The sequence below is a fragment of the Ranitomeya variabilis genome, chromosome 2, assembly GCF_051348905.1.
Source record: "Ranitomeya variabilis isolate aRanVar5 chromosome 2, aRanVar5.hap1, whole genome shotgun sequence".
NCBI classification, from domain to species: domain Eukaryota; kingdom Metazoa; phylum Chordata; class Amphibia; order Anura; family Dendrobatidae; genus Ranitomeya; species Ranitomeya variabilis.
In genome coordinates this window covers 284557895-284572076 of record NC_135233.1, presented here as the reverse complement: position 1 = coordinate 284572076, position 14182 = coordinate 284557895, and the positions used below count along the sequence as shown (strand labels likewise).

Below are 14182 nucleotides of genomic sequence, written 5' to 3'. Positions count from 1 at the left end.
GGTTTACAATTACTGATGTGAAATACGGACCAAGTACTGAACGTGTGAACGTAGCCTTAAAGTGGTGTCAATTTTCATGAACTTGCCGGCCGAGCTTTGCCACACCCTGTACCACCCCAGCTCTGCCCGCTTGGAGTTGTACAAAAGTTTAAGGTGTTTTACCATAGAATTCTGGAGGGTTTGTAGCCTGAGTCGTCTAGCATGTGTCCAGATGAACCCAATAAACCTTAGTTTATTTTATTAGCATCTAATTTATAGAATCTACTTTTGTATTGTCTGGACACAGACCTAAATACTAGACACGGAAAACATCTCCGCCTTTGAATGTCAGACCAGACAAAAATAATTTGATGATGATTTCCTTCTAATCCAATTTGTTTCTCGGAGTTCTAAGATTATTTGGAATTCTGAGATTCTCATCCAATCATATTACCTTTACTGATAAATGTCTAGCAGGTGAGCCGTACTTCATGGCTACATTAATGGTTAAAGTTGGGAGTAAAAATACCCTCATAAATGGAGCACTACATGTCCTTTTCTTAATGTTACGCCCACGTCTCATATCTTGATTTATTATGTTCTAAAAATAAGCCGTGTTTCCTTTCTTCCCAAACTCTAGTTCAATTCCCCTGCAGTGAGATCTCAGTCTTGTGAAATGTAGCACTCACCGGGAAAGGACAGCTGGCTCTCGCCTGTTATAATGACATTGTAATAAGCATATAGGAAAAAAAGCTCATTATTTATGAAGAGATGCCAGAACAGCCAATAGGGAGGGTTACTGTGCGGGAACAACTATGTGATATTCCTTTCTTTCTGAAAATCAGTTACTTTGAACAATGAATGTCTTAAAGAGGTTGTCGGAAATTAGATAAAAGCTTTGCTGTTATTTTTTAGAAACAGCACATCATATCTAGTATAGCAGCTTGCTGCTTTCACTTGAATTGGTCTGGCCTGCAATACCAGGCATGACCCTTGGAGAAAAGTGGCCCTGTTTCTGAAAAAAAAAAAAAAAACAGCTTTTTTTTCTATCCTCAGACAATCCCCAATTACATAGGGCTATGTAAAATATCAATATCATATAAAAAATGTATTCTAAAATAGTGCAATAATTCTTTTTTTTGTCATCTTGCAGTCCTTCAAAATGTGCAAAATGTCATATGTATGTAGTTCCTCCAAGCCCCTTACAGGGAATCTGTCACCCCAAAATTCGCCCCAAGAAAGTACTTTGCTGTCTTATAGGATAAATCTCTAGCACTCAACTTGACGTTGCTTGACCTCTAGTCCTGTGGTTTGGCATTGCACTGGTGTGCTATTGTATATTATGAGTGGGTTTGGCAGGAATGTGCATTTACGATTGGTCTGCTCTTGTCTGGAAAGAAAAGGATCAATTGTTCCCTCCTTGAACTACGGCTACTGAATATTCAATACTCCCCATTAAGTGTGTTCTGGCCAACCAGTGTTGAATTAATGGTAGAAGATGCAGCAGAGCTTCCTTAGCAGGGAAGAATGGAAGAAACAGTTCATTATGTTACGGGAAGAATATGGTTCATTGAATGACTTAAGTTGTGAATTTAGTAACTTTTAAAGAGACTTGAAGAAGAGTAATGCTCTTTGTATACCGTGCTAGTAACAACATACAAACTGACACCATTACGGGTGCTACGTTTTTATATCTTGTCAGTTCTTGTAAGTGTGAAAGCAAGTTGTTCTTTGTGCTAAACTTGTGCCCATAATTCCCCATTAACCTCTACCTATCTGCTGTTTGTATCAGTAATAGTGATGAGTGAATATACTCGTTACTCGAGATTTCTTGAGCATGCTCGGGGGTCCTCCAAGTATTTTTTAGTGCTCGGAGATTTAGTTTTTCTTGCCGCAGCTGAATGATTTACAGCTATTAGCCAGCATAAGTACATGCGGGGATTCCCTAGCAACCAGGCAACCCCCACATGTACTTATGCTGGCTAACAGATGTAAATCCTTCAGCTGCGGCAAGAAAAACTAAATCTCCGAGCACTAAAAAATACTCGGAGGACCCCCGAGCGTGCTCGAGAAATCTCGAGTAACAAGTATATTCGCTCATCACTAATCAGTATCTGTATTTTTTTTTACTACTAAAAACAGTTAAAAAAAATGTCAAAACTGATTCCAATGCTGGCCGTGGACAGGAAAACATTGGATGTAGAGTAAATTACATCTGTTGGTTTACCATCTATTGAAGTAATTGGGCTACAATTGGAAAAAGCAATGTGACTGATGACAACTTTTGTGATCTGTCAAAACAGTTTCTATGATATTTGTTATCCATTCTGTAATAGAATGAATGACAAATTAAATATAGACAATCTTATTCTTATGTAGCATTGCAGAGTACAGTGTTTCATCAGATCTCATTCACGTTAGACTCGTAGAGCGGTGTGCACAGATTCTGTACGGTGGCACAGAAACTCCCTATCTGGACTCGCAACGCACCATCTTCATAACTTGTGATCTCAGAAGGATAACTAAATATTGCACAAGCCATTGACCACTCTCAAGTTAGGTGTCTACCCTTTTTTGTGCCGTGATATCCCACTGATGTGTTATCTGAGTCAAGGTATCCTTTCCTAAATCTGTAGTCCCTCCATACTGAGCTATATTACAGAGGAATTTCCCTTTGGAAGAAATGCTTTTAGGAAAAAATATCACAATTATTTGGTATTTTTATAATGTTTATGAAAAATCATCTATTATTATTGACTTACGTATACATTTTTGAGAAGTTCTTAGAGGTTGTATTAGTTTTACCATTCTTTTTTCTCGGGTTGTGGGTATTCATTTATTTTCCAAGCATTCCCTCATCGAAAAGAAATCAATTGGTGATTATGTGGCAAACATTAATTTTTGACTTTTCAGCAGGTAAATTATTATAGAAGGCTATGTTAAGACTCATACATATGACAATGCTATGAGCTTTGAACCTTTATGGCAATACGAAGAGTTAAACTGCTGAATTCAGTTATGTAATACCAATCCTGCACATTTGACAACTCAAGCCTTCTTTTTTATTGCCTATTGACACCCTTATGTTTCATAACAGCTCTGGGTAAACCAAGAAGATGGCGTGGAAGAAGGCACCAGCGAAGTGCAGAATGGGCATCTGGACCCAACATCCGACTGCCTCTGTATTGGCAGGACCCTTCAGAACCGGGATCAGATGAGAGCCAATGTCATCAATGAAATCATGAGCACAGAACGCCACTACATCAAGCACTTGAAAGATATATGTGAGGTAAGGCTGCTACCATTGAAATGGAACCTGCCACCAAGTGCGGCCACCATTAAGGCCTCTTTTACATCATTCTAGAATTCAGTAAAAAAGTAATTCTTTTTGCAGATCTCAAAAAAACACCTTTTATTAAACCCAAAGATGGTGCGGTCCGGTCCGATGGCCATCTCTGGTTCTGATCCTCCTCTCTTCCTATATTTGCCGCTGTCTTTCTCTGCTTTGTGTGGATGACGCATCCTACGTCAGCCACACAGTGTCCCCCAATAGTGGTCCTGCTCAGGCGTACTTCTCTCTGCTCTGTCAAGTTAGAGCAAAGTAATGTAGTGAACATGCGCCGGAAAAGGCCAAAGATCGCTGATAACCCAAAAGTAAAGGTGGCGCATGCGTACTACTGCACTTTGCTCTGCCTCTCAGAGAAGAGCGCAATTGGGGGTCAGAAACTGTGTGGTGATGTAGGACGCATCATCCACATGTAGCAGGGAAGGAGGACGGCAAATGTAGGAAGAGAGGAAGTGCTGGATCAAGACCAGAGATGCTCATCAGACCGACTGTGCGGTCTGTGGGTACAATGAAAGGTATTTTTTTGGTGCAGAGTGGATTGGGGACTGGTATGCTGTAAAAGAGGCCTTAATGGTGGTGGTCGTACTTTATATGAGAATGAGAATAACTGTTTAACTCCATATCAGCATGGGTTTATGAGAAATCGCTCCTGTCAAACCAATCTAATCAGTTTTTATGAAGAGGTAAGCTATAGGCTGGACCACGGTGAGTCATTGGACGTGGTATATCTCGATTTTTCCAAAGCACTTGATACCGTGCCGCACAAGAGGTTGGTACACAAAATGAGAATGCTTGGTCTAGGGGAAAATGTGTGTAAATGGGTTAGTAACTGGCTTAGTGATAGAAAGCAGAGGGTGGTTATAAATGGTATAGTCTCTAACTGGGTTGCTGTGACCAGTGGGGTACCGCAGGGGTCGGTATTGGGACCTGTTCTCTTCAACATATTCATTAATGATCTGGTAGAAGGCTTACACAGTAAAATATTGATATTTGCAGATGATACAAAACTATGTAAAGCAGTTAATACAAGAGAAGATAGTATTCTGCTACAGATGGATCTGGATAAGTTGGAAACTTGGGCTGAAAGGTGGCAGATGAGGTTTAACAATGATAAATGTAAGGTTATACACATGGGAAGAAGGAATCAATATCACCACTACACACTGAACAGGAAACCACTGGGTAAATCTGACAGGGAGAAGGACTTGGGGATCCTAGTTAATGATAAACTTACCTGGAGCAGCCAGTGCCAGGCAGCAGCTGCCAAGGCAAACAGGATCATGGGGTGCATTAAAAGAGGTCTGGATACACATGATGAGAGCATTATACTGCCTCTGTACAAATCCCTAGTTAGACCGCACATGGAGTACTGTGTCCAGTTTTGGGCACCGGTGCTCAGGAAGGATATAATGGAACTAGAGAGAGTACAAAGGAGGGCAACAAAATTAATAAAGGGGATGGGAGAACTACAATACCCAGATCGATTAGCGAAATTAGGATTATTTAGTCTAGAAAAAAGACGATTGAGGGGCGATCTAATAACCATGTATAAGTATATAAGGGGACAATACAAATATCTCGCTGAGGATCTGTTTATACCAAGGAAGGTGACGGGCACAAGGGGGCATTCTTTGCGTCTGGAGGAGAGAAGGTTTTTCCACCAACATAGAAGAGGATTCTTTACTGTTAGGGCAGTGAGAATCTGGAATTGCTTGCCTGAGGAGGTGGTGATGGCGAACTCAGTCGAGGGTTTCAAGAGAGGCCTGGATGTCTTCCTGGAGCAGAACAATATTGTATCATACAATTATAAGGTTCTGTAGAAGGACGTAGATCTGGGGATTTATTATGATGGAATATAGGCTGAACTGGATGGACAAATGTCTTTTTTCGGCCTTACTAACTATGTTACTATGTTATATGGGGAAAACCTGGAGACAGGTTCCATTTTGAGACTTTCTAAAATACCTTCAACTCAACTGGCAATATTTGTTCTAGTACTTTCAGCACAACTAATTTCAAGGACTTTGGAAACACACTGCGGTGATGGCTCTTAAGGTACCGTCACACTAAGCGACGCTGCAGCGATAGCGACAGCAATGCCGATCGCTGCAGCGTCGCTGTGTGGTCGCTGGAGAGCTGTCACACAGACCGCTCTCCAGCGACCAGCGATGCCGAGGTCCCCGGGTAACCAGGGTAAACATCGGGTTGCTAAGCGCAGGGCCGCGCTTAGTAACCCGATGTTTACCCTGGTTACCAGCGTAAAAGTTAAAAAAACAAACAGTACATGCTCACCTGCGCGTCCCCCAGCCTCTGCATCCTGACGCTGACTGAGCTCCGGCCCTAACAGCAGAGCGGTGACGTCACCGCTGTTGCTTTCACTTTCAGTTTAGGGCCGGCGCTTTAGTGTCAGGAAGCAGAGGCTGGGGGACGCGCAGGTGAGTATGTACTGTTTGTTTTTTTAACCCCTTAATGACCGCCAATACGTCTTTTAACTGACCTGAGGTATAAGAGAATAGCCTCCCCATACAGGTGACAATCCAGCAGCTATGGGCTGTACACTATTGCTGACAAGTTGCAGCATCAGCTACGATCGGTGTTTGCACCGGACAAATCTGTTTAACCCCTTAGATGCTGCTGTCAATAGTGACTACATCATTATAAATGGTTAACAGAGTGTGGGGGCTTCCCTTTTATCCCAACTGGTGCTCTCAGATCATGATTTTGTGGTACAGATGTTTGCCATGGCAATTCACAACCAAATAGTGGCCTTAGAGTCTTCCGGCTATAGTAATCTGTTCAGAAGTTAGGGCCATTTAGTTGGTAAAAATACACATTTTCATTTCTGTCATACCACTTTACATTAATTCCTGTAAAGCACCTGAAGGGTTAATAAACTACCTGACTGCAGTTTTCAATATGTCAGGGGGTGCTGTTTTTAAAATGCTTTAACTTTTGGGGGTTTCCCAATATATGAGACCCCTAAAGTCACTTCAAACCTGGATAAGTCCCTAAAAAAATACATTTTGAAAATTTCTTTGAAAAAATGAAAAATTGCTGCTACATTTTTAAACCTCCTAAATGCTAAGAAAATAAAATAACATTTTACAAATGGTGCTGATGTAAAGCAGACATGTGGGAAATGTTATTTATGAATGTTTTGCTGTGGTGTGACCATCTGGATTAAAGGGATAATCATTCAAAGTTTGAAAATTGCTAATTTTTTAACATTTTTCTCAAATTTCTGATATTTTTTATAAATAAACACAAAACATATCGACCTAAATTTACCATTATCATAAAGTATAATGTGTCACGAAAAAACAGTCTCAAAATTACCGGGATTTGTTGAAGTGTTCCAGAGTTATTACCACATAAAGTGACACTGGTCAGATTTCAAAAATTTGGCTCTGTCACTAAGGGGTTAACTTTTACGCTGGTAACCAGGGTAAACATCGGGTTACTAAGCGCGGCCCTGCGCTTAGTAACCCGATGTTTACCCTGGTTACCAGTGTAAAATATCGCTGGTATCGTCGCTTTTGCTGTCAAACACGGCGATACACGGCGACCTAGCGACCAAATAATGTGCAGACCTTCTAGCAGCGACCAGCAATTTCACAGCGGGATCCAGATCGCTGCTGCGTGTCAAATACAGCGATATCGCCATCCAGGTCGCTGCAACGTCACGGATTGCTGGCGATATCGCCTAGTGTGACGGTACCTTTAGCCTCAATGGTGACTACAATGCTTCACTATACATCTCAGTGGGTCTCCTCATTTCCTAAGAACAGTGCCAGTGTCATATATTTCCAATCAGTCATATTGAGTGGGTGTTATCTCACCCATCACTTCATATTTCGCTGGCTTTTCTATATTAGATTTTTTTCCAGGTCTGCTATTTGGAGGATAATTTGAGCATGGACATTGCTGGCCTCTTTCTGTCTTTCCTTTTTGAATATATACATTACTTTCGTCTTTTGTTGTTAACCTTTGGGATCACGTCACTCACAGCTTAAAATATAATGAGCTCAGCCCTTCTTGGAATAAGTACACTAAATCCCAACAGACTTAAACTGTGAAGCCTTCCTGTTAGGTTGCTTAAAACTGGCCCACTTTCTGCTGATAAGGCAAATTCAATCAAATTAAAGAGGGATCTTTGATGCTGTTTGCTTTACGAGGACCCTTGGGACGTTGTGCTCAATTTGAAGGCACTTTGCTCATTTAATATAAGTTGTTACGCTGGCAATAAATATGGATTTAATATGTTCCATAAATGCTGCCTACCAGCCATGCTCCCGCTCCTTCCCAACCATTGTGATTGTAAATTGCTGTGGAATCATGCTAGACAAGGCACATCACTTCTGACAAACTGCGGGTGTTAGAACTGGGATCTCTTTTATCAAACATTTACTTATGGAGATAGGCACTCGTTCACACACTATGGCAATTCCATGAGTAAATAATGTAAGTATAATTTGCAATATGGAAGAAACAGCCATCTCTTTTTATTTATTGTGCTTTGCTCATGTGGCTCCATCATATTCTGCAGCGCCTTACATACATCATCATCACTGTCTCCATTGAGGCTCACAATCTAAAATTCCTACCTGCATAAGATCTTCTTATTCTGGGAAGATTCACGTCCATAGCCCAGGGATATCTAAAGCTACAGTGGCACTCAAAATACCTGCTTACCTCTTGATTACTATTTCTGATGTAACTAGTTCCTTTACACCTAGTACGTTCCACAAAATTGTTCCCAACATTTCTTCTTAGGATTTGGCTGCAAATCTCTGACAAATTCACAATAAATCCGTGACGAATCTGTAACTTTTAGGGTGTGTTCACACTTTATATTTTTGCCACGTTTTTTTCTGTGTTTTCTGATAAAGTTGTGCTCAAAAGTTTACATACCCTGGCAGAATTTTTGCTTTCTTGGCCTTTTTTCAGAGAGCATGAATGATAGCACCAAAACTTTTTCTCCACTCATGGTTAGTGGTTGGGTGAAGCCATTTATTGTTAAAATACTTTGTTTTCTCTTTTTAAAACATAATGACAAACCAAAACATCCAAATGACCCTGATCAAAAGTTCACATACCCTATTTCTTAAAATCGTGTATTGCCCCCTCTAACATCAATGACAGCTTGAAATCTTTTGTGGTAGTTGTGGATGAGATTTTTTATTTTCTCAGATGGTAAAGCTGCCCACTCTTCTTGGCTAAAAACCTCCAGTTCCTGTAAATTCCTGTGCTGTCTAGCATGAACTGCGCGCTAGAAGTCTCCCCAGAGTGGCTCAATGATATTGAGATCAGTAGACTGAGATGGCCACTCCAGAACCTTCACTTTGTTATGCTGTAGCCAATGACAGGTCGATTTGACCTTGTGTTTTGGATCGTTGTCATGTTGGAATGTCTAAGTACATCCCATGCGCAGCTTCCAGGCTGATGAGTGCAAATTTGCCTCCAGTATTTGCTGATAACATGCTGCATTCATCTTTCCTTCAACTTTGACCAAGTTTCCAGTGCCTTTGTAGCTCACACATCCTCAAAACATCAGTGATCCACCTCTGTGCTTTACAGTAGGATTGGTGTTCCTTTCATCATAGGCCTTGTTGACCTTTCTCCAAATGTAACGTTTACGGCTGTGGCCAAAAAGTTCAATTTGGTCTCATCACTCCAAATTACCTTGTGCTGTTTTGCATATTGTAGGCAAGATACTTTGTGGCATTTGCACAGTAATGTCTTTCTTGGGGCGACTCGACCATGCGGACCATTTTTCTTCTAGTGCCTCCTTATTGTACATCTTGAAACAGTCACACCGCTAGTTTTCAGAGAGTCCAGTATTTCCGCTGATGTTATTTGTTTGTTTTTCTTTGCATCCCGAACAATTTTCCTGGCAGTTGTGTACAACATTTTGTTGGTCTACCTGACCGTGGGTTTGTTTTTAGAGAGCCCCTGATTTTATGTTTGCTAATCACAGTTTGAACGCTGCTGACTGGCATTATCAATTCCTTGGATATCTTTTTGTATTCTTTTCCTGTTTTATACAGTTCAACTAGCTTTTCCTGTAGATCCGTTGACAATTATTTTGCTTTCCCCATGACTCACAATCCAGAAACGTCAGTGGCTGAATGAAGGATGCAAGTCTGTCTGGATCCCACAAACTCACTCAGCTTTTATGCACACACTGATTACAAGCAAACAGGTCACAGGTGAGGATGTTACCTTTAGTAGCCAGTCAAACCCATTTGTGTCAACTTCGGTGCATGTTATCAGGCCAAAATCACCAGGGTATGTGAACGTTTGATCACGGTCATTTGGATGTTTTGGGTTGTCATTGTGATTTAAAAAGAGAAAACACAGTAGTTTGACAATAAATGACTTCACCCAACCACTAACCATGAGTAGAGAAAAAGTTTTGGTGTTATCATTCATATTCTCTGAAAAAAAGGACAAGAAAGCAAAAATTCTGCCGGGGTATGTAAATTTTTGAGCACAACTGTATAAGGTGCCAGTGGACATTATTGTAGTGTCCTTTAGAATCAATACTTTTGGATGAAAATACCTCCAGTCACTAATAGTATCACTTTTGCCATAGATAGCACTATTTTAAAGGGCATTCAGATTTCCATTAAGGACAGTTTCTCTTTTTGTATAGTGTCACTCTTTCGACATATATGCTCCATCTTTTACTTTACAGTCAGGCATTTAACTAGGCACACTGCAGTAGTACAATCTTAATGGTGCTGACAAATAGTGATCTCTCATACCCATGCTCAGTAAACTTAGCACTTAACATCATGAAAGTTTTCAGCGTTCCCCGGAGACTACATAGAATAGTACTTAGCACTGGATGTGGACAGCCTGTCAGTTTCCGCAGGCCCATTTCATTTATTACTGAGCAAACAGTTCTGTAACATCTGCTTGTCAGAACGCTCGGAGCAGAGTGGGGCACAAGGCACATAATATGTCTAACATTGTTTTATAAGGGCTAAGTACATTTCCCTGAATCCTCCCTCCATCCTCCCTCGCCTACAATACATGTACATTACTAGCTGCCTCCGTGGAATTGCAGCGTGCAAACCTTCAAATTATTTCTGACGGTAGATTTTGGCTACTTTACTTCTTGTTAATTATTTAATAATTATTTACGTCTAATTTATTGAACTCGTGTCGCTGGACGTCATACATAATTATGAATCTGTAATTAATACAGGCGATTTCTCTATGGATTCCCAGTTATGAATGTGAATGAAGAAATTATTTACATCAATTTTTCAAATTTGATTATATTTTTCGTAGTTCATATCCTGGTGGGACATTTTATTTAGTGGTAATGTTTGATCAGTCCCCCTTAGTCATACATATTGACTCAAGACCAGCACGTGATATATATATATATATATATATATATATATATTTTTTACTTGTATTGAAAAGTTAAGTTGACTGCACTTTTACGTATGGTAAAATTAGACCGATATATATACCAGGTGAACGTAGGCAGGGAAAACGTAGGACAGTATTTTGCCGTATATTTGTATATTTTTAACCCAGCGTGCTAGATGTATATATTGTTAATAAAGCTCAAAATAGTTTGAAGGTTTTTATTAAGTTTTTTAAGTTTTTAAGTGTTTATCAAGTTTTTTGGAAATTTCGACAAAGGTAAACAATTTGTGTTTCGATTTGCGCAAATCACCAAAACAATACCTGCTGCCTTTTTAACACATTGCAGAAGATTGCATCAGTCACAGAAGGCTGACATGACCTCAGGAGTGACTATAATGCCCTCTTATTATCACATCATATTGTATACAGCAACCAATCAGGATAGACTATCATAGTCTGTTTAAAAGCCTAAGCAGGCAATGCAGCTGCCATTTTAGCGTGATTAGAAATAGTGAGAGTTTGTCAAAGCTCACAGGTCAGCAATAGAGATAGAAAGAGAAAGCCCTAAAACATTGAAAAATTACTCCAGTAACATTATGTACAACTGCAATAGTGAAAAAGATGAAAGCATTAGTTGTGAGTAATACAGAGATTCAATTGATAAGGGGAGAGCAAGAGATAGGAGTTGTTCCAGCAGGTGTGCCATGCTCAGTGTGATTGATCAGTGATCTAGTGTAGCAGGCATCTGTCCGGCTGCATTCTAATTACAATTACAACTACATTTTTTATCTTCATTCTTAATGCACTAGAAAGCAGAAGCGAGACTGCACAGTCGTTTTTACAGAAAAAAATCTGAAATCAATGTCTGACAGTGTGCTTGTTTGTCACAAGTGGCTGTGCTGGATTTTTTCATTTCTTGTTCAATCAGTGATGAATAACTATTTTGTTAAAGATGAAAAATAAAATTTGCCAAAGTCCAGACATTTAAGGCCGGCGTCACACTTAGCGTAGGGAAATACGGTCCGTTTTTTACAGGCATAATAAGCAGAAAAGTTCCTGAACAGTGATCTGTATTCAACGCAAGGATGCAATTTTTTTCTCTAAAAATTATCCGTATGGCATCCGTATGGCATCCGTACGGCGAGATTTTATCACTGGCTTGCAAAATGGACATAGAATGGATCCATGGGCTCAAATATTCCTGAAAACATATATACAGTCTATATATACAGTCTATATATACAATATATATATATATATATATATATATATACATATATATATTGTATGTAATTGAGACACACACACATATATATATATATATTTATATTTAATACAGCGCTAGATAGCTTAAAAGCCGGTAATTCAATTGCCGGCTTTTGCTATATCCTTATCAAACCCGACAGGATATGAGACATGGCTTACATACAGTAAACCATTTCATATCCGTTATATTTTTACATATTCCTCACTAATAATGTTTGAAGTGTCTGTGTGCAAAATTTGGTGGCTCTAGGTGTTAAAATAAAGGGTTAAATCACGGAAAAAACTGGCGTGGGCTCCCGCACAATTTTCTCCGCCAGAGTGGGAAAGCCAGTGACTGAGGGCAGATATTAATAGCCTAGAGAGGGACCATGGTTATTGCCCCCCCCAGCTAAAAACATCGGCCCCCAGCCACCTCAGAAAAGGCACATCTGTAAGATGCGCCTATTCTGGCACTTAGCCTCTCTCTTCCCACTCCCGAGTAGTGGTGGGATATGAGGTAATAAAGGGTTAATGTCACTTTGCTAATGTAAGGTGATATTAAGCCTGGTTAATAATGGAGAGATGTCAATAAGACACCTATCCATTATTAATCCAATAGTAGTAAAGGGTTAATAATACACACACACATTATGAATAAAGTATTGTAATGAAATAAATACACACATGGAGTTTTAAAATTTTTATTGTACGCTTAATCCACCTGACGACCCTCGTTCTGTAAAAAAAAATAAAATAAAAAAACAACAATATCCCATACCTTTCCGGCGACCATAGACCATATCTGAAGGGGTTAAATAAATTTACAACCAGGAGCCTGGTAATGCAGCTGTTGCTCCTGGTTGTGAAAACTGGGGAATGAATGGAATGCAGGGGAACGTAGCATCATAGACTTGCAGTGATACGCCCCCTGCTGGCATAAACTCATATGAACTCTGGCGTGGGAAAATATTCAGAAAAATTCCCACGCTAGAGTTCCTATGAGTTTATGCCAGCAGGGGGTGCAGCACCTCAAATCTACGATGCTACGTTCCCCTGCATTCCATTCATTCCCCAGTTTTTACAACCAGGAGCAACAGCTGCACTAGCAGGCTCCTGAATGTAAATTTAACCCCTTCAGATGGATTTACAGCGTGGGACATAACTGGTCTCCAGAAAGGTATGGGATTTTGTTGTTTTCTTTTTTTACAGAACGAGGGTCTTCAGGTGGATTAAGCGTACAATAAAGATTTTTAAACCCCGTGTGTATTTATTTCATTAAAATACTTTATTCATAATGTGTGTGCGTATTATTAACCCTTTATTACTATTGGATTAATAATGGATAGGTGTCTTATTGACATCTCTCCATTATTAACCAGGCTTAATGTCACCTTACATTAGCAAGGTGACATTGACCCCTTATTACCCCATATCCCACCGCTACTCGGGAGTGGGAAGAGAGTGGCTAAGTACCAGAATAGGCGCATCTTACAGATGTGCCTTTTCTGGGGTGGCTGGGGCAGATGTTTTTAGCCAGGGGGGAGCAATAACCATGGTCCCTCTCTAGGCTATTAATATCTGCCGTCAGTCACTGGCTTTCCCACTCTGGAGGAGAAAATTGCACGGGAGCCCACGCCAGTTTTTTCCGTGATTTAACCCTTTATTTTAACACCTAGAGCCACCAAATTTTGCACACAGACACTTCTAACATTAGCAGTGAGGAATATGTAAAAAAATAAGGGATATAAAATGGTTTACTGTATATAAACCATGTCTCATTTCCTGTCGGGTTTGATAAGGAGATAGCAAAAGCCGGAAATTGAATTACTAGCTTTTAAGCTATCTAATGCTGTATTAAATATAAATATATATATATGTGTGTCTCAATATCTCAATGATATATATATATATATATATATATATATATATATATATATATATATACAGTATATACCTATGCTATGTGTAGACATTTATTCTATCTATTCTATTCTGTCAGTGTGATTTTACTGTACACCGCGCTGAATTGCCGGCTTTTCTATAGAACACCGCTGCGTATTTCTCGTAAGTCACACTGATGGTCCGTGTGTAATCTGTATTTTTCTCTCCCCCATAGACTTTCATTGGCGGATTTCTTGCGCAATACGCTGACAAACGCAGCATGCTGCAATTTTCTCAGTCAGTAAAATACAGCTGCGAAATATACTGCAGATAGGAGCTGCCCAT

At 39.9% G+C, this 14182-nt stretch overlaps 1 protein-coding gene across 2 annotated transcripts in view; it reads left to right on the top strand.

The window, feature by feature from the left end:
• ARHGEF9 (Cdc42 guanine nucleotide exchange factor 9) overlaps positions 1-14182 on the top strand; it is a 423137-nt gene that overhangs the window by 300889 nt on the left and 108066 nt on the right. For both annotated transcript variants that reach the window (XM_077285097.1, XM_077285099.1), the window contains one exon: positions 3077-3268. In XM_077285097.1, the coding sequence (XP_077141212.1) occupies positions 3077-3268 (192 nt within the window). The remainder of the gene's footprint in view (positions 1-3076; positions 3269-14182) is intronic.